Raw genomic sequence first — 20,443 nt, forward strand, 5'->3', positions numbered from 1 at the left:
TTAATAGATCTTTGCATTTACTTAGCTTTTTCAGTGTGCAAAGCCATTTAGATCTATTGTTGGACTTGATGCAACTTCATCTGCTGTCCAGTGGGGGCAGTAAGTAAGCGAGAGTAAGCCACAGGGTTGCATTTACTTGCGAGTAAGCAAATGAGCCTTGAGCAGGAGCAAAGGGAAATGCAAGGCTAGCTGCATGGTCCCAGTCTGATGAAAGTGGAGCTCAACAAATGCTCCAGAAGGCAGCCCCCCCCCCCTAAAAAAAAGAATAAAGCAGGGCTTCACTGGCAAGGTCCATTTTCATTTGTTTTCAGACTTGCAGAGCCAGGTAGTTCCTGACAGTGCTGTGCTTGAAAGAGAAGAATTTGTTCACTTTTTTTCCAGAGTGAAACAAGCTGCTGGTGATGCCAACTTGTTTCGTTTGGTAAGAAAGTGAATCCGCGCCAGTCTCACTGCCGTCCCCCCCTTTTAAAGGGGCAGCCCTCAGATCAGTGCAGAATCGAAGCCACTATCAGCGCTGTTCCGGATCTTGTCGACCTGAGGGTAGCCCCCCTTCTTCCCCTTTAAAAAAGGGGAAAGAAGGGGGAGGCAGGCAGATCTGTACTCAAAACAGAAGCGATTGCGGTGATGTGATGATGTCACCACAATTCCTTCCAGTCATGGGGTGGCGTTTTTATGGGCCACCACTGTGCTGCAGACCTGTGATTTTCAATATTTTTCTTTTCATGGCACACGGACCTCTCTGGTCTGTGCCTCTTGGGATGCCACTTCTGGGAGACTCTTCTGGGTCCGATGGCTGTTTCTAGGGCAATTGTTTGTGTGAACAAACTGTCTGTCCCAGTTGCGGATCTACCATTGAGTCCAATGGGGCAAATGCCCCAGGAGCAAACCTCTAGGACCCCATGAGAGCCTCTCTGAGGTTTCCTAGAAGCAGAGTTGATAGCCCTGGGTTGCATGAGGCTCTGTGAGCTTCAGGTGAGTGGGGGGGGGGGTGGATTTTAGCACAGGGGGTGGCAACAGTTCAAGGGGAGGGGCCATCGCAGGCCTTTGTGTATACAGATGGTCAGGGGTCCAGAGCCTCGGGATTTCGGGTCTCCAGTTCAGGACCTCGGCCCAATTCAAGGCTGTATTCGACAACATAAAATATATAAGATGATCTGGTCATCTTGAGCCTCCAGAGAATTCACAGGATGTTCTGGTCAGTTTGAGTCTTGGGGGAAGGGCAAAGAAAATTAAGCAACGAAGAAGGCCAAATGACGGCAAACAAAAGCCAATCTAGAGCACATATGCATATTTGGGGTGGTTCCATTATGGCAGAGGAAATGTGCACAGGGGTCATGGGTTGGCAATGGGCCCCTGGCTGCTGGTCCTGCTGCTAACCCTGGTTACGGATCTGGAAATCTCAGATGGGTCTGTCTGAACATCTGAAAATCAGAGCACAGCAGGTCTGAAATGGAAAGGCAAAACAGCACTGCAGAGAGATGGCAGCTCAGGCAGGGAAGCCTCCCAAAAGCCACGTCTGCAAGTCTTCATTTACTTGTTGACTTTTTTGGCTTCACAGTCATGACGTGTGACTTTCAATTAAGTGATTTAATTATTGCTTCCTTGAACAAGATCTTCTTTGGTGCAGCAGATGCTCCTTTTCCCCCCTCCTTCAGACAGAGCATTCAGAAATGCGCCAATTAATTCACCTGCTGTGCCCGCAGGCAGTCTTTCCTCTGCCACGTCTGTATTCTCTTTGTGTCCAAATGGAGAATGTGGAGTTGCAGGAGAGGCTGAGCCGGATCCCATGCCGGTCCTGCTGACAAGCCCAGACCCCTCCAAGGACTTCCAGTGAAAGCAGCAAAGGCAAAACACAGGTTTGCCTTGCAGTTAGTGACAAAGGGCACAATCCGAACCAGGTCTACTCAGAAGTAGGTTCTACTGTGTTCAATGGGACTAACGCCCAGGAAAGTGAGGTTAGGATTGTAGCCAAAGAAGATCTCTCACGGGGTGGGCAGGAAGACAAATCCTGTGCCCATGTTATGTGAAGTGGACGATGGGTGTGGGGACCAAGTGCACAGGCTCCTGACACAACTAGGGGCTGGCATGAAATGAGGAGAAAGGCGAGGCTATTGTGTTGCTGAAGACTCAAGAGCTGGTCTGGGGGAGTGAGGGCCCAATCTTGAGCCTTGTGCGCCAGCTCATCGCCGGCATGCACCGTTGCAAACATGCCATCAGGCACATTTGCGAGACTTACTGTGGGCCCAGCACCAGAGCTAGCCCAGCACGAGCCCCTTGTTGGGTTGCGCAGCCCAACACAGGACTCCTTCATTCTGTGGTGGCTAAAGAGCTGCCACAGAATTGAGAAGCCCCATTGCGGGGCTTCTTCCCGTCCCCCAAGAAGCCACTGGAAGCTGCCCGGCCTGCTTAGGATGCTGCAGCAGCCATTTTTGGCACCACCTGCGTGCCGAGTAGCTCAGAATTGGGCTGTGAGTGAATTACACAACTCTGTTGGAACGGAGATCTAAGACTGGACTACAAAGCAGCATATTGCAGAAAATCCCTTAAGAAAGAGACGGAGGGCCCGATCCCATTCAGCTGTCCAGCTCTGATGCAATTGTGCAAACAGGGTGTGAGTTGCATCCTGCAGTTGGAGGGGCAGTCACGGAGGCCTCCTCAAGGTAAGGGAACGCTTGTTTGGGCACTAGAAAGATGGGTCAAACCCAAGCTCCAGGCACAGTGAATCAATTAATTGTCAGGTTCCTGAACGTTCTGTCCCAAGGAGTGCAGGAAAGGTGCAAAGATGATTTGTTCACATAAGCAATAATGAAATCACTTGTTTGTCATGTCTGTAAAGTCACAAGCCGTGATGGGAAAGAAAGGACATTGCAGCTTGAAAGGTACTCATCTGGCCGCTTCCCACCAATCAACGTATGTCTTATGAGAACAGGATAATAAAATCTCTGGCCCGATGGGAAGATGCAGTACAAATTTCTTTTTAAATAAGACCCCACAGGGAACCAGGAATATCCATGTGTGTTGTTCCTTTCTTTAGTTAGCAGATTTGCATATCACCCTTATAGGGACACTCTGAACCCTCAGCAACAGAAAGAGAAAAATATTCTGGATCAATTAAAACCATGACTATAAAATGGACAAAAACCATCTAGGATGCAGTGCACCATTCCTCTTTCTCCTCAGGGGGACAGATGGAGTAGTGGCATAGCCAGAGGGGGTGCAAAGCCCTAAGTTTTGAAGGGAGCCACATCGCAGTGTGCAAGGGGCCCCTCCCACTTCCCTTTGTAGCCTTTCCATGTGGGGAGCCAAACAGAGACGTACGCCCCTTGCATCCCGCAAAACATAGTGCTTTGCACTCCCTCCAGCTACGCCATTGAGATGGAGGGGGGAAGACTGAAGGAGGACCATTCGGTCATGGGACAAATATAGGAAGTCTGATGTGACACCACTCAGCACAAGTGAGATATGGGTTGACCTGGAGAAAATCAGAATATCTCAACCAACAAAGTGCAACTTGCACAAGAATTGGCAAGTCCCATCTATAAGAAGATTTCCAAGGAGACAGGTAAGGGGAAACTCTGTCCTTTGGGGCTGCTCTCCGTGAAGCTTGGAAGTTCTTAACCATTCTTGGGAACGTACAGATAGCACTTCAGATAGCTTGAGGGTCTTCATTTCCTGCTTCAGGACCTCTGAACACACTGGGAAACAGGCTCCATCAGGCACCCTAAATCTGGCAGCTCCCAAATATGTTGCTCCAGATTGCATTTGTGTCTAAGTCAGGGGTGTCAAAATCATTTCGTACTGAGGGCCAAATAGCATTCATTATGTCTGCTGAGGGCCAGAAGTGGTCATTGGGCAGGAAGTGATGTCATTAAACAGGTCAGAACCTGTAGCATTTTGGTGCTACATGAGGAGCAGCCTGAGATGCTGCGTTAACATGCTGAGATGCTGCGTTAACGAAAACATTAAAACTCAATCAGTTGGTTAAAATGGGAACATCATTACACGTTAACTAACACAACATTTTGCTTCTTTACTTAAATTGGCTAAAATACAATTGAAGGTTTCACTTTTACATATCAGAACTTTTCAAAAAATAATAACACATCATTAAACTGGTTTTCATGGGCATACAGAGTTGTTATGGCTTTGAATTCTGTTTTTTACATACTGAAATCAGATAAGTCTTTTGTAGTTCATTGGGAACTGCTGTAGTGTACAGGTTGTGATTGTGCCATGGCATTTTCAAATGTTGTTTAAAAGTTCTTTGGTTCCTTTTTCCATCATGACAAGCAATTGCTTCTGGGTTTTTTTTGAACGTCAATGTTTTTTTTTAATCTTTCCATGATGCTAAAAGTGGGACTGCTTAGGCCTCCCCCTTGTCTCTTGCTGTTATGGGAGGTAATCAAGGCTTGAGGCCTTGTTGCTGGGTTGTTTGGTTTTGAGTTTTGTTTTTGTAGCTGGAAATTGGAAATTGGATTCTTTTCTTTTCAGGCCTTGGTTCTCCTGGCTGATGGAACACACGTGTTGGCTCCAAAACGTTTCTATAAAATTAAACACAATAACAACACAGCCTGCCCTAAATTCTTAATGGGGGTCTGGGCTTGTCCCTTTTTTGGGTCTCACAATTGTCTAAACATATGGGTTAGTTACTTAATTTATTGGCTAAAAGGCAATACTGTGCCTTTTTGTGGGGGGTGCTTTTCTTGAAAAATGAATCCTTTCTGCATCTAATATTAAACAAACAAACAAACAATTACATTGTCATATCCCTCATTTTAATTCTTTTAAAAAAATTGGAAGATACACTTTGTATGTATTAGTGGGGAAAAAACATAAAACTAATTTTTCTTATGTGGGGTGCTATCTTTAAATACATATATTTCTCACTGGAAACAATTCTGTTTAATTTTATACATACATTATCTCTCTTATTTACATACTTTCAACAGTGGTATGGTACTTTTACCTTCGCTCACATGACCTCATTTATTAAAACTTACATGCTTTTGCCTTCTTTGTGAGATCTTAAACTTTGAACTTTTTGATGTAATTAAACCACCACAATTGACTTAAAATATTACTATTTGCTAATCATTTATACATATACATTAAAAAAATAAAAAAAATAAATTGACTGGTATCTTTCTATACCAGATCTGGGGGATCTGATATGGTTTTCTTTAGATGGTATTCTGAAGAGGTTTGCAAACCGAAAAATTTAAACTGTCAGAGCATTTTTTTTTTCTTCTCTTCTGTGATTGAAAACACAGCAAGACTTTCACGGTTGTTTACAATTTCTTATCTATGTTTGGGAACACTGTAGTTTACTACTAAACTAAACAAACTGCTGGTGACTTTCGGTTTGCTTTTAATATTTAAAAACATAACTTTAAATGCTATAATGACTGCTACTAATGGGTAAAATGGTTAATAACTACAGTTTTAAAAAATATGGAATGAGAGATACTATGAAGTTTAAAATCTATCATAGTAGCTTCAACTTATGGGGAAAAAAGTTTGGGAAATTTTTTTATGGAAACTTACCGAACTTAAAATGGCTGGTGGTTGCTGTCTTAAAGGGTGTGGAATAAATAACACTAAAAAAGATGGCTATGGTTTACTTACACGTTTTATAGCTCATCATTGGTTGTTGGTGCTTTTTATAAAATCTTTTTACTAATAATGTGCTTTTTTCATCTTCAATTAGAAAATGGATCTGTTTTTTAAAGGCACTGGACCAAACTAAAAGGCCAGTGCTGTTGCTATTGTTGCAGCTTTTCTGAGCTCTTAAAGTGACTGGACTCACAGGACTCTCCTGCATTTGATGCAGGAATTAAAACTTAGGGGTTAGCCTTAAGGGCTTTTCTTACTGTAAGATTTTTCTTAAGGTGATAGCTGGTTTGCTATATTTTACAAGTCTTTGGCATATACTAGTGATAATGCAATCTGTACCTATAAAAGGCACAGAATGAAGGGGAATTTATTGTTTTTTGAGGGCTTGCCAGTGGCATTGTACCACAGGGCAAATCATGGTTTTTTGTTCTGTTGAACTAATACACAAAAAAAGAGGAGGCTAACACAAAGTTGGGCTGTTAGACTTACTTTAAAGGAAAACTTGCTAATAATTTTTTTTTTTTTGGTCCTTCCTTTAAGGTGGTTGATACTTATGGAGCCATACTACATTTTGTGCAGTAGTTAAAACTATGCGCTTTAGGAGCTTCTGATGGCTAAAAATGTGGCATCACGTTTTAAATAAAACGTATGCTTGATGGTTAGGATAAGAAGCTTGTGGTTTTGCTGTGTTAAATGCTTCTTCACCTAACAGCATGTAAAAAAGCTGTTTATGGTGGGGGGTTGGTTTGAACTATTGGAATGATGTCTGTCCTGACAAAGTCAGGAGCATTGGTATGCTACATTTAACTTTTTTGGCAGGGTGGCTGCTTATTTACTATACTTTGTGAATTGGCCACACCTGGAGTATTGTGTCTAGTTCTGGTCGCCACATCTCAAAAAAAAAAAAACATAGTGGAAATGGAAAAGGTGCAAAAGAGAGCAACTAAGATGATTACGGGGCTGGGGCACCTTCCTTATGAGGAATGGCTACGGCGTTTGGGCCTCTTCAATCTAGAAAAGAGATGCCTGAGGGGGGACATGATTGAAACATACAAAATTATACAGGGCATAGACAGAGTGGATAGGGAGATGCTCTTTACACTCTCACATAATACTAAAATCAGGGGACATCCACTAAAATTGAGTGTTGGGCAGGTTAGGACAAACAAAAGAAAATACTTCTTTACTCAGTGTGTGGTTGGTCTGTGGAACTCTTTGCCACAGGATGTGGTGCTGGCGTCTAGCCTAGACGCCTTTAAAAGGGGATTGGACAAGTTTCTGGAAAAAAATCCATTACGGGGTACAAGCCATGATGTATATGCGCAACCTCCTGATTTTAAAAATGAGTTATGTCAGAATGCCAGATGCAAGGGAGGGCACCAGGATGAGGTCTTTTGTTATCTGGTGTGCTCCCTGGGGCATTTGGTGGGCCGCTGTGAGATACAGGAAGCTGGACTAGATGGGCCTATGGCCTGATCCAGTGGGGCTGTTCTTATGTTTTTAAGTACAATCTGTACTTTTTGTGGCACAAAATGAGGAGGAGTTTACTATTTTTTAAGGACTGGCTTATTTTATTAAAGCAAGCTCCTAATTTTTGGGAATATCTGTTTGTGCTATTTGATTTAAAATTGAGGGCTTGCTCCATAATTAAATGGCTGCAAGGCTTGATTTACCTATTATTAACACAAGATGGGGTTATTTTACATCATAAAAATTAAATTTGGATTTGGGAGGCCAAATTAACGTGGTTCCATGGGTTGAATTCGTTTGTTTACTTCAAGAAGATTATACAAGTGTCTCCATTTTCTAAATGTCTTTTCTTATGACGAATATTGATATATTCTATAGACTAATGAAAAGAACAATATGTTTGACTTATAATTGTTCTTAAATTAATGTGTGCAATGCCTCCAATTTTTCTTTAGACAGAGGCTATTGCTTTACCTAAACTGGGCTACCTGGTAGCCAGGTAAGTGGCAGGACATTGCCTGTGGAATTGTGCCACATGGCAAATTATAGTTTTTATTCTAACAGAATAAATACACAAGGAGGATTATGGATAGCTTAAGAGTTTCTTTTGTTCTGTTTGCAAAGCACCATGTTTAAAGGTGCTTCTCTCGGAATACCGAGGGCATTGTTTTTGTTGTTCTTGTGGAGGTCTAGTTTTGGCTTTGCTGTGTGTTACCTATGCTTGCTTACTATGGAGTTCTTTTCTTACTAAGTTGGTACAAAGGGGAGAAAAATACAAGCTAACAAAAAGGGTTTTTTAAAGAGCACTTGGAGGAACACAGATTAGTGCTTTTAAGAGTTAATCTCTTGCTCTGTGGCTTGGGCTAAAGAGCAGTTTCTGGTAAGAGGATAGATGTATTACTGTTTATTTCCTCTAACTGCTTTACCACTGCAGAGTGAAAGTTTGGATGGTAAATTAAGTCTGTGACCTCTTAGAAGGAAACAAGGTGCTAAGCTTTGCTAAAGAGAAAAAATAGATCATTGCTGTGGTTTTGATAAGCTTATACTTACTTATCAATGCTATACTTACCTAGATAGTTGAGCTCTGTAACCCGTGCTGGGCGGATAAGCTAGTTGTTGTTGTGGCCCCTCTTTCAGGGTCAGACGCAGCAATGAATGAGGAGCAACCCAAAAAACAGGTTACTTGATTTTGTCGTGGCCCCTCTTTCAGGGTCAGACGCATGTGGAGCAACCCAGAAAACAGGTTACTTGATTTAGAAAAAAGTAAAGCAGCTTGTCTGCTATACTTGGCTGGCCCACGTCTGGGCACCCAGTATAGCCACAATAGTGTTAAGAAGCAACCTGACCTCAAAAGTCAGGATGCTTATAAAAGCAAGTGCAGTGAAAAATCAGAGAGGCAGCCACTAAAAGTTGTAATGCAAGGCTGCTTAAAAGGCACACAAGGGGTACCTTGTTGCCTGAGGGAGAGTGCTAAGACAGAAGCACTCTAAGGGATTGAAAATCATAACTGGAGCAAGTCAAGGCAATGAGTTCGGAGGCAGAGGACAGGCCGTTTGATCAAGACCACCTGGCTCTACTGTACCTGCTCATTGCAGAAAGTCTCTGCCTGCTGCGCCAAATGTAGCAGTAATGTCACCTGGAGCAGCCCGAGACCCCGGAAGTCAAGGACTGCTTGATGTGGCGCAGAAGCCAGAGCAAGAAAGGGTCCCCATTTGCTGTGCTAGATGTAGCAGCGAATGGGGAACAACAAAGAAAGTCAGGCTGCTAGAAATAAGAAAAAGCAAGGGTTCCTATGCCAGGGCACCAGAAGTCCCTGTGCTAGGGCTAGAAGTTGAAGAGGGTCCCTGTTCCAGGGCGCCAGATGTAGCACCTGGTCCCTGTTCCGGGAGCCAGATGTAGCATTTTGCAGAGAGTCTCTGTCCTAGGACAAGAAGTCTCTGTCCCAGGATTAAAGGTCCCTGTTCGGGCGCCAGATGTACCATTTTGGTGCTACATGAGGAGCAGCCTGAGATGCTGCGTTGGTGTGGCAGAAAAGCCATGGCAAGAATTAGACAACAGACACAGGTTTCAGAGAGGTTGAAAGTGCTGGAAGCAGGAGCAGGAATGAAATCAAGGGAGAAGTGAAGTGCTGTCTCCCAGCTCCTGACCCAGCTATTTATTAAGTCTCAAAACACATGATATAAGGTTACATAGTTGGAGAATTTCCACAAGGATGCTACCTTGCTTCATACCAGCTAGTTCTAGCTTAACCACAAACACATTCCTAGATAAGATTCTTCTAAACATCCTGCGTTTACAGGCTCTGGGCGAAGATCCTCAGCGTATCATCAAGGCCAAGAGTGTGCTCTTGTTCAGACGAAGGTGTGCCTGAGTCATTATTGCCAAATACTGCTAAGACATCTTAAACTTTAGTGCCTGTGCATGTATATTTACTACAAGAACCAAAAATAAGCACTTTTTCCTCACTTAGGAATTCATTAGCTGCAAATGACAGAAGAGAAAGTATGGAAATCTCGATCATATTTCAAGATACGGGAGAGCCCGATTTTCATGTGGGCTGCCCTTTCAGCAGTCATACCTCAGCACTGCTCAGCAGCTGAGAGCCTAAGGGCCAGATAAAAAGGTTCCACAGGCCACATCCGGCCCCCGGGCCTTATGTTTGACACCCCTGGTCTAAGTGGTATCACTTTAGCATTCTCAGGCTCGCCACATGACTGAATGTGTCTTCATCACAACCCAGCCTCCTTCAGTCCCCTCGTATAAGAAACTAGGCTAGACCCTTTGCTATCTAGTTTTCCTTTTGGGGGTAATCTTTGCATGGAACGGATACAAATAAGCTCTAGCGGTCTCCCACCCCCCACAATGGCTTCTTAGGCTTTTATAGACAGTGTTTGGATTGATCCTGGTTTCCTCTTCTTTTTATTACAAAGAAGAAGAAAGTTCAGAAAGCCCCATTGTCTCACTCCACATTTGGGTGACTAAAAGTCCTGCCCACCACTGCCAAAATCCCTTTCGCTTCCCCACTAGGCCACCAAAGCATGCCCTCCTTCTCACAGACTGCACATGGAGGCTATAAGCAGGGATGGGTACTTGAGTCCTGATTACTGTGGTCTCCCTGCCCTCTGCCTGCCTCCCCCTGGAACGCCTCCTCCCCGCCGCCCCCCACATCCCTACCTACCTCTCTGCTGCTCCGCAGTCCATGCGACTGCTGAGTGCTGGAGCTACAGCAGCCACCCGGTACTAACACAGCACCAGCTAGTGCTGGGCTACCATCGGTGCTCGCTCGGTGGTAGGGCCCGCAAACGTGTCTTGTGGCACATTTGTGACAGTGTGCGTGGGCAGTAAGCCAGGATTGGGCTTAAAAATTAACCTTTTAGGATCTCACTTTAAGATCCTTCCACCACCAATAGGATTCTGACAGCAAAAGGAGGAAGGTGACCAACAGGTGAGCCAAAGTGATCCAGGCAGGGAGTCTGAGCTGGCTCGGCTAGAGGGCTGGGTCCAGGGCCTCTGAGATGAATTTTATTAGGGGGGGGCAAAGTTTCTATTGGGCTCCTTCCCAAAGGCAGAAGGGGGCAATGGGAGCAGGCAGAACAGGGGGCAAAATAGGGCAGGGGGAGGCTGCTGACAGCCAGAATAGTCTTTGGAGCCCAGGTCCATCTGGCTTCTAGGTGCAGAGTCCAGGTCTACCCAACCATGCGGCTCTGGCAGCTGGAGAAAGGAAAACGGAAACCCAACACACTCCTAAGTCTCTCTAAAAACTTTGAAATCAAGAAAATCAGCAGCATCACCGTTAGACTTGCACTAGAATGGACAGTGTGCTGTGTGCACCAAAATGAACTTCTGCAGCTGCTGCAGCCCCAACTGTGTCCCTGAACTCCTACACACTCCTTCATGGTTGTGGCCTCCACAAGCCAAAGAGCTACTGGAGCAATCCGGTCTCCTCCCAGATCTGACCCTGTGTTTGGGAGGGTCATGGATGCATTTCTGGGCCAGGTGTGTGTGGCAGTTGCCACTTCCTGCCTGCAGTTGTGCCCCAGCATCATGTCCAGGCAGTGAGTTTGGGTGAGATTGTAAAACATAAGATCCGAAAAACTTTCTGGGCCCCCTCCTTTGGTTCCTGGGCCCCCTTTCTGACCCTGGGCCTGGGTACCAATTACCCCTTTAACCCCCTCCTAAGCCCTGGCTGGGTCACAAACAGGTCAATCAGGCAGGTTAGGTAAGAATGTTTGAAGGATTAAAGAAGGTCTAGAGAGAAATAGGATGGGGTGATGGGGTTGGAGAAGCGGCTAAAGGGTTAAGTGCTGGAAGCAGTTCCTTTCTTTCTTGTTTACCCTAAAGCAAGACAAGGGAAGTGGTTGAGCACAGCTGGGAAACATCTAGCAGAGTCACAAATTGGAAGCCCTTTTTGGGAGGTCCCAGGTGGCCACCAGGCTCTGTTTTTCCTGTCTAGTCACCTGAGGTGTATGTGCCAGAGATCTCCTGCACAATGTATATGAGGTCTATAAGGAGAGCTTCTGGGGGTCGATCTCTCTCTCCTGCCTTCTGGAATGCTGACCTTCAGGCTCTGTACGTAGAAGAGGGAACATGGATTTTCTGAATGCTGCATTCATTCAGCCCGCAAGCAAACTGTGTGGAATGTTTCTTAACTGTTAGGTAGATAGATGACGTTAGAGCTTCTGATAGTTTATCTGCTGTGTGTTATCCCCTGAATGTTTTATTTTGGAGAGCATTTGTTCTCCTTATGCAATTCTATTACTCTGAGTAGACCCCTTTTAAAATGAGCTTGGATTTGCTAGTGTGGATCTCAAGGTGTGCTGAGTCTAGTCCTGAAGCCCCAGATAAGACTTGGCTAATTTGGGTAATGAAAGTGTTTATTTAAAGGTGTATTGGCTCTTTTGCCAATAAGGGAGTGCGCACAGGCAATGCTGGCAGTAAGTAGCAGAGTCTTTGAATGGGATAAGGTCTGAGCGAAACCTGAAGGAGGGGGCTGTGAGACAGAGTTCCTGAGAGCCAGCTGACTGGGGTGCTCTGCTGAAAGAGTTAACGCTTTTGTTGGACATAGTTCTGTCCCCTGCTCCTGAATTTGGGCTGTCTCAAATCAGAGATACTGATACTGAGATACCAAATCCAGCTACTGTTACATGGGGGGCTTGATATGGGTGTTTCTAACCTCTAGGTCAGGGGTGTCAAACATATAGCCCACGGGCCAGATACAGCCCATGGAGCCTTTTCCGGAAGTCCTTGTGCTCTGGGGGTGTTCTGGGGCCGCCCCAGCCCTGCGAGCTCCAACTGTGACCGGAGCAGAGCTCCAGTTGAATCCAGAAGAGCATTCTGAGGGCTGTGGTGGCCGCATATGGCACCCTTGGCCTTCAGTATGATGTTTTGAGGCCTCGGAATGCATTTTAATTTATTTCTATTGTTTCACAATTGCTTAGTTATGAGTAACTGCACTATAGGAGTAGGTGGATCTAGCTGTAATGGCTTACAATGGCTGTGATTACCCGCTCTAGTAATCATTGTCTCTGTTGGTATACAACTATGATGTACAACACCGGCCCTCAGTAAATTCCATGAATCCAATGTGGCCCCTGAGATGAAATGAATTTGACACCCCTGCACTAGGTGTTAGCAATCCAGGCATTCAAGTCAACACCCATCGCCCAGTCCCTGAAGATTTGGCAAGAAGGCAAGACAAACCTACCTACATATTTGTCAACTTTGCAGGTAAAAAGGAGCTGGCAGTGAGCTGGTCGCAACTGAATCCAGGAATCGAGAACCTTGAATCACTGAAACTTTTAAACAATATCTTGGTCATTTCCTTAACCGAAAATGACTGTACCAAAGCTGGAGAAAATCAGAATATCTCTACCAATGAAGCGCAACTTGCACAAGAATTGGCAAGTCCCATCTATAAGAAGATTTCCAAGGAGACAGGTAAGGGGGCAACTCTCTCCTTTGGGGCTGCTCTTCATGAGCCTTGGAAGTTCTTAACCATTCTTGGGAATGTACACATAGCACTTCAGACAGCTGGAGGTTCTGCATTTCCTGCTTCGGGTCCGCTCAACACACTGGGAAACAGGCTCCATCAGGCACCCTAAATCCGGCAGCTCCCAAATATGTTGATCGAGATCTCATTGGGGTCTAAGTCAGGGGTGTCAAATGCATTTCGTACCGAGGGCCGAATAGCATTCATGATGTCTGCTGAGGGCCAGAAGTGATGTCATTAGGCAGGAAGTGATGTCATTAAACAGGTCAGAACCAAAAACAAGCACTTTTTCTCACTTAGGAATTCATTAGCTGCAAATGACAGAAGAGAAAGTATGGAAATCTTGATCATATTTCAAGATAGGGAGAGCCCAATTTTCATGTGGGCTGCCCTTTCAGCAGTAATACCTCAACACTGCTCAGCAGCTGAGAGCCTAAGGGCCAGATAAAAAGGTTCCACAGTCCACATCCGGCCCCTGTTCTAAGTGGTATCGCTTTAGCATTCCCAAGTTTGCCACATGACTGAATGTGCCTTCATCACAACCCAGCCTCCTTCAGTCCCCTTGTATAGGAAACTAGGCTAGACCCTTTGCTATCTAGTTTTCCTTGTGGGGGCAATCTTTGCATGGAGGGGCAATAAGCTCTAGCGGTCTCCCAACCCCCACAATGGCTTCTTTGGCTTTTATAGGCAGTGTTTGGATTGATCCTGGTTTCCTCTTCTTTTTATTCTGAAGAAGAATCAATGTTCAGAAAACTCCATTGTCTCACTCCACATTTTGGGGACTAAACGTCCTGCCCACCACTGCCAAAATCCCTTTCGCTTCCCCACTAGGCCACCAAAGCATGCCCTCCTTCTCACAGGCTGCACATGGAGGCTATAAGCAGGGATGGGTACTTGAGTCCTGATTACTTTTCTCAAGTCCTGAAAACTTGTGTTTTTCTGCGACTCTTGTCAACTTCAGTCACCAATGTCGCTGCTCTGGTTGTGACTCATGATGGTAACTTGGAAAATAGTCGCGATCGTAAATGCTCGAGACACGTAGTCTTGTGATTTTAGTGCCTGTGACTTGGTTTTGTGCCTGTGTGTGCTTGCTTGCTTTTTCCTGAGAGTGGAACACTGGCCTGGATATCACCAGTCACCTGCCTGCTTCCTTCAGTGATGTCCGGCAGAGGTGGACTTGTTGCTCCCCTTGATTCTGCTGTGAGAAAGAGTCTCTTGGAGTGCTCCAAGGTAGCGGATCCCTCTGGGGTTACCCAGCAGGGCCTGTTGCAGGTATTCTGGTTAATGGGATCACTACCGGAAAAGCAAGCAGGGGGCAAAAAGGCAGGATGGGTGAGCCCGTGGAGGGGCTGGCAGTGGTCAGTTCGATGAGAGACACTCAAGACCATGGAGCTGTAAGCAGAATGAAAGGAGAGAATGAGGATGGGTGGCTTTGGGCCTGACAAGGGTTTCTGTATTCCCAGATGACAGCCACGGTGTGTCTGCTGATTCCAGCACCTTTGACGTAACTCGACCTGCCCCAAACTCCATCAAAGGACTCTGGTTCTCCCGTGCAGTACCTGAGTGAAAACTGATGCAGTTGGTGAGGAGCCCCCACCAAGCCCAGAAGCAACACCCCTCTGCACACCTGGCCTGGTTCTAGCGTTTCTGAGAATTTCCAGGAAGGCAGGTAAAGGTGACAGGTTTTCTTCTGCTGAGAAGGTCTGGGAGATGGGCTGTCAATCAATAAGAGTGAATGTTCAGCAGCCATCCAAGACCAAGACCCAGGATTCTCTGGGCAGAAGCCCCAACATTTAACCTGGCACACAACCGATACAAATTCATATTATCAACATACCAGGCAGAATTGGGGTTTATGAGGAAAGTTGAGGAGGAGTTTGATTTGGCTTTAAAAGAGCATTTCAGTTCCTGTTTCTGAATGAAAACCAGGCTGGAGTGGAGCCGACTCTCACCTTTCCCAGGTGCCCCTGTCCACCTGAGGGAGGGAAACTACTGGGGAATACAGGAGGACTCTGGGAATCCCTCCTGCAGCTTCTGGGGACCGAGCCCCCCTAATGGGGAAAGTTCTGTCCCTAAATGTGTGTGGAGAGTCCATCACTGAGGTCTGCCGTCCTGCATAACCCCCTCAGGATCACTGATGGCAGTTGCCCCTCCTTCGTGTGGGGACGGTCCCTTCTCCTCCCTTCCAGACCCCCTTTCCATGCATTCCTTCCACTGATTTGACCTGCACTGAAGAAGCCTTGTCTTCCTTTTTCCTGCCACTCTTTTCTCCTCTCCACAAGCCAAAAGAACGCCTTCCAGTGTCTTCTTCTACGCATCCCATGAGAAGATCGCCCATCTTAATGCAACAGCCGACCTTCACCTGCAGCCAAGACCCAGGCCCAAGAACTGCAGACTGTCCTCATCCAGCATTACTTCACTCTTCCCCAGCATTTTCTTCCCCAGCATACAATGGTCATGTAGCTTCCCTGCATGTCTGTGTGGCCTAAGATTGAATAAATGAGACCCCCCTGCAGATATCCCTGAGTGTGATCTCTTTGAGGAGCCCCAGTGACGTGCATGGGATGGGTGGATGGGAACTGGGGGGAAGGGTCTACTGTATGTTAACAAATGACCTCAGGGCATGGTTGCCATCAGGGGGCAAAGTATTCACAAGTATCCCATTTTCTTCCTCTCACTTTTCTGTCAGAGAGCTCAGAGCTGCACTTGTGGGGTCACTCCATTGTATGATCCTCACATCCTTCCCAAGAGGGAAATGGGGGAGGAGGAGAGGAAGGGGGGAGAGAGTGTTCAGGGCCACTCAGTGAGCTTCACGGCTGTGTTGTGCCCCTACCCCAAATCACAAACTCCTGGGCCAACATTCTGAGGCTCCTGATTCATCCTGGCTTCTCTCTGCACATGCTCAGAAGGACACTCTTTTCATTGCATGGTGTGGAATTCAGAAGCGGAGAGACAGCCAAGACCTTCATAAATCTTTGTGTTTCTGCAGCTTGTCCCGCATTATCCATGGGGGTTCCATTCCAAGGTATAAGGAAATCTGTGGATCTCGGGGCCCCGTAATCCTGGGGGGGGGGTGTTTAGAAAAGGTGCTTCTGGGAAACCTGTGGCTCTCTGCTTGGTGAGGGTGGCCTTGTGTGGAGCTTCTGCAAAGCATCTGCAGAGCTACAGATTGGGAAGCAGGTTGAATGAGAGGAACATGAACAGACCTCATTTCAGGAGGCTGCACTTGCAACAGTAAAGCAGGATGGACCTTGCTGGGCTGGGGCACCTTCCTTATGAGGAAAGGCTACGGCGTTTGGGCCTCTTCAGCCTAGAAAAGAGACGCCTGAGGGGGGATGTGATTGAGACATACAAATTTATGCATGGGAAGGGTAAAGTGGATAGGGAGATGCCCTTTACACTCTCACATAACACCAGAACCAGGGGACATCCACTAAAATTGAGTGTTTGTAGAGTTAGAACAGACAAAAGAAAATATTTCTTTACTCAGCGTGTGGTTAGTCTGTGGAACTCATTGCCACAGGATGTCGTGATGGCGACTGGATGGACACCTTTAAAAGCGGATTGGACAAGTTTCTGGAGGAAAAATCCATTACGGGCTACAAGCCATGATGTGTATGTGCAACCTCCTGATTTTAGAAATGGGTTATGTCAGATGCAAGGGAGGGCACCAGGATGAGGTCTCTTGTTATCTGGTGTGCTCCCTGGGGCATTTGGTGGTCCGCTGTGAGATTCAGGAAGCTGGACTAGATGGGCCTATGGCCTGATCCAGTGGGGCTGTTCTTATGTTCTTATGACACTGTCCCCTTAGCTCAGGGGTGCCTAAACCCCGGCCCTCAATGCGGCCCTCAGGGAGCCCCCAGTCTCCAATGAGCCTCTGGCGCTCCGGAAATTTGTTAGAGCCCGCACTGGCCTGACGCAACTGCTCTCAGCACGAGGGCAACTGTTTCACCTCTCATGTGAGCTGTGGGATGAGGGCTTCCTCCACTGCTTGCTGTTTCACGTCTGTGATGCTGCAGAGGCAGCAAAGGAAAGGCTGGTCTTGCTTTGTGCAAGGCCTTTTATAGGCCTTGAGCTATTGCAAGACCTTCATTCATTCATATAAGTTCATTTTTAATATATTGATTTATGAAAACTTATATAAATTTATTCAAATTTTAAATGTAAATTAATTATTTTTTTCCCGGCCCCCGACACAATGTCAGAGAGATGATGTGGCCCTCCTGCCAAAAACTTTGGACACCCCTTCCTTAGCTGGACAGGCCTTCCCTGTGAAGAACACCCACAAACCAAAGGTGATGCAATAGCATCCTGGGCGTTTCTTCCAGAGAGCTGGTTTCAGAACATATCATGAAGTCATGTAGATGTAGCCAGGGGCAAAACACAGAAGTGACGCCATCATTGACACTTGCCTTCCCTGCGAACAACACCCTCAAACCAAATGACAAGCTGTTGAGTTACACCTCAACATAAACAGATTTATATCCCGCCTTTCTGTCCAATGAAGGACACTCAAGGCGACTTACAATTAAAAACATATAAAACATTTATATATATATATATATATATATATATATATATATATATATAAAGACATTAAAAACAATAAAACACAATAAAAAACCTGGATCCAGAATTGAAATACATTTAAACAGCACCATGCCCCCTGGTGTCAGCATAAAAGGCCTTCCTAAATAAAAAGATCTTCAGCCCCCACCAAAAGGACTCTAAAGAGGGAGCTGTCCTCAGTTCCAGGGGAAGGGAGTTCCACAGGCGGGGAGCCACCACTGAGAAGGCCCTCTTTCCAGCCGCCACCCCCTCACCTCTGTCAGTGGTGGCACAGTCTGAAAGGCCCCCTCTGATGACCTGAGAGGACGGGTTGGATTGCATGGAAGGAGGCAGTCCCTCAGATACTCTGGACCCAAGCCGTAGAGGGACATCTTATTTTAGCACCATTATCAGTAAAGTGACCTTAAAGCCTGTGTAACACAAGATGCAGGTAGCACAGCAGCTGCTCTGGAGGCTGAGACCTGGCGGGGCCAGTAACATGCTAATCAAACGGCTGTTCAAGGGCTGCACCAGGACTCACCTTCCAGGGCCCCAGACCTTGGCAGGGGAAAATCACTCAGTCATTCATAGGCATTCTTGCACTATACCCAACATGGCCAGCTGCCTACACTGCCCCCTGTGGGCCAACAGCCTGCAAAGCAACAGCAGATGTTGACAGGTCTATAGGGTTGCAGAGGTAGCAGCTTTCCTCAGTCATCCTATATTCTCTTTGGTCATCTCTGTGCAACTTGAAGCAGATTAAATGACAGCCAAAAAAAACCCAGTCTTGGAGGCACTGGTTTAGGGAGAACTTCATGCCAACAACTCCTTCCAATTGCATTCTCCTGCATACTCATTCCAGGGATGTTTGCCAGGAGCACATCACAACAATGTCCATAGCCGTGTCACTAAAACTACACAACAAAATAAACAACTGCAAATTGATTTGTGACAGTGTCTTCTTCTCCTGTACACAATTGTTAGGCCTTTAGCAGCCTCAGGAGCATAGGACCCCGATTATTAATTAATAATTTATTAATTAATAAAACATTTCTTTCTAGATCCCTTTTTTTGGTCTAGTTAAATAAATAGACTTGCTTAAAAAGTGAGTCCCGGTGCTAACAAAGTTTGGGAAGTGCTGTTCTAGAGACTTCATAAATGTCTAGATCCTGCCCCTCCCCACTAAAGCTTTCTGGAGTCTTTCCTGAGCCTCTGCTGCCCTCTGCTGGACATATTCAGTTCGCAAAGTCTTGAACTCCAAACAAGATGCTGAACCCAAAAGTACATAAGAAAAGCCCTCCTGGTAAGCAGATGTCATAACCTTAAAAGAGGACAAGGCACCCCAAAATGTGGGACATCCAACAAAAATGTAGGACATGACAAAATAAAAGCTAAAAACACTCGTAAACACTATATTATTATTATTATTAAATTCAAAACTAGATTAGCATATAATTTATTGATTACAAGAAGGCTATGTGTTGCTTGCAGGGGCTGCTCATGGGGAAAAGGAGGACATTTAAGTTCTTTTCCAGGACATGAGGTTAAAAAAGAAAACATGTCCTGGAAAAAGAGGACATCTGGTCACCCTGACCTGGGCTCAGGCTAGTGTCTACATCACACAGTGGCCCACCAGCTGCTTCTGAAAGGCAGGCTCCTCTCCCAGCAGGACGGCTCCCCCACAAGGTGGGGTGGTCTCCCAAAAACTACCATGTCTGCCCAATTCCATCCTTCCACTCTACACGCTTGCCTGCACATTGGGGACCTGCTTCCATTCACTTCCCTGCAAGTTCCCTGCACTGCCCATTCACAAGAGGTGTGTAGCTTATTCGTTCCCAGGGAAAGCTCAGAGCAAGTCGCAAGCTTTAAAAACTGGAACATTGTTGTGCAAAAGTTCCAAGAAACAGCAAAAGGTGTACACAAATTAAAGCACAACAAGGCTGGGAAAACTGAAAGCAACACACCATTATTGAGTGATGTTCTCATTCACTTCCCTGAAGGATGCAGGCCAAACTTGCACAGGAGTCTTTCCTAATCCTCTGCTGCTCTCTGATGTACAGAAGGTGAATTGCAGCACTTTCAATCCAAGCCCGATTAATTAGAATTGAACACAACCAAGAGCAGCAGTCCTTGATTCAGCTGCAATGTGAGGCCAGGAGTCCCTTCCACTCATTCTTTTCTGCATCCCAAGGAGCATCTGCTCATCAAGTCCTTCCATTTGTCTTCACTGCTTTCCCTGCAACTTTCCTTGCCCATCAACTGAGCCTGTTAGATTCTTTGCCGATCTTCTGCTGACCTCTGGTGGACATACAGTAGTATTGCAAAATCATAAGGCAACCACACACAAACATACCAAAGAAATGTACCCCACAGTGCCAGACCCTTGTAGCCTTAACACAATCACAGCAGCCCCACACTTAAGACTCTCCACCAGTGGTATAGCTATGGGGGGAGGGGGTGGCATGGCAAGTACTGCATCATGCCATGGAAGCAGCCCCTCCCTCTTGCCACTTTCTAGGCAGCGATGCCAACATAGACACGAAGCTCAGTGTGGCCCTGGATGTAATGCCCTCTCTCCCCCCTCCCATGGAGTGATATGAGGATACAGTGGGACAACCTCACATAAGCATTTCTGATGCCAGTTTCTGAGACTTGGACACTCCCTCCCCTTCATTCCGGTTCCCATCCACCTACCCCACACAAATCACACCCACCCAGGCAGGTGATAAAGCTGCAGACAATTCTGGAGCAGAGTGAAGGGGACTCAATGCTGGATGAAGATGATTTTCATTACTGATCTGGGATTTTTCAACAGAATATCAT

The 20,443-nt window shown here is 46.0% G+C and overlaps 1 protein-coding gene across 2 annotated transcripts in view; it reads left to right on the forward strand.

The window, feature by feature from the left end:
• RBM23 (RNA binding motif protein 23) overlaps positions 1 to 20,443 on the forward strand; it is a 443,258-nt gene that overhangs the window by 192,857 nt on the left and 229,958 nt on the right. The window contains exon 16 of one of the 2 annotated variants that reach the window (XM_066627508.1): positions 4,564 to 4,573. The exons of the other annotated variant lie outside the window; for it this stretch is intronic. Coding sequence (XP_066483605.1) covers positions 4,564 to 4,565 — 2 coding nt within the window. The 3' untranslated portion in view covers positions 4,566 to 4,573. Of the gene's footprint in view, positions 1 to 4,563; positions 4,574 to 20,443 lie in introns of those variants that run through there. 2 annotated transcript variants of the gene reach the window in all.

Source organism: Tiliqua scincoides, chromosome 5, assembly GCF_035046505.1.
Source record: "Tiliqua scincoides isolate rTilSci1 chromosome 5, rTilSci1.hap2, whole genome shotgun sequence".
Classification (NCBI taxonomy): domain Eukaryota; kingdom Metazoa; phylum Chordata; class Lepidosauria; order Squamata; family Scincidae; genus Tiliqua; species Tiliqua scincoides.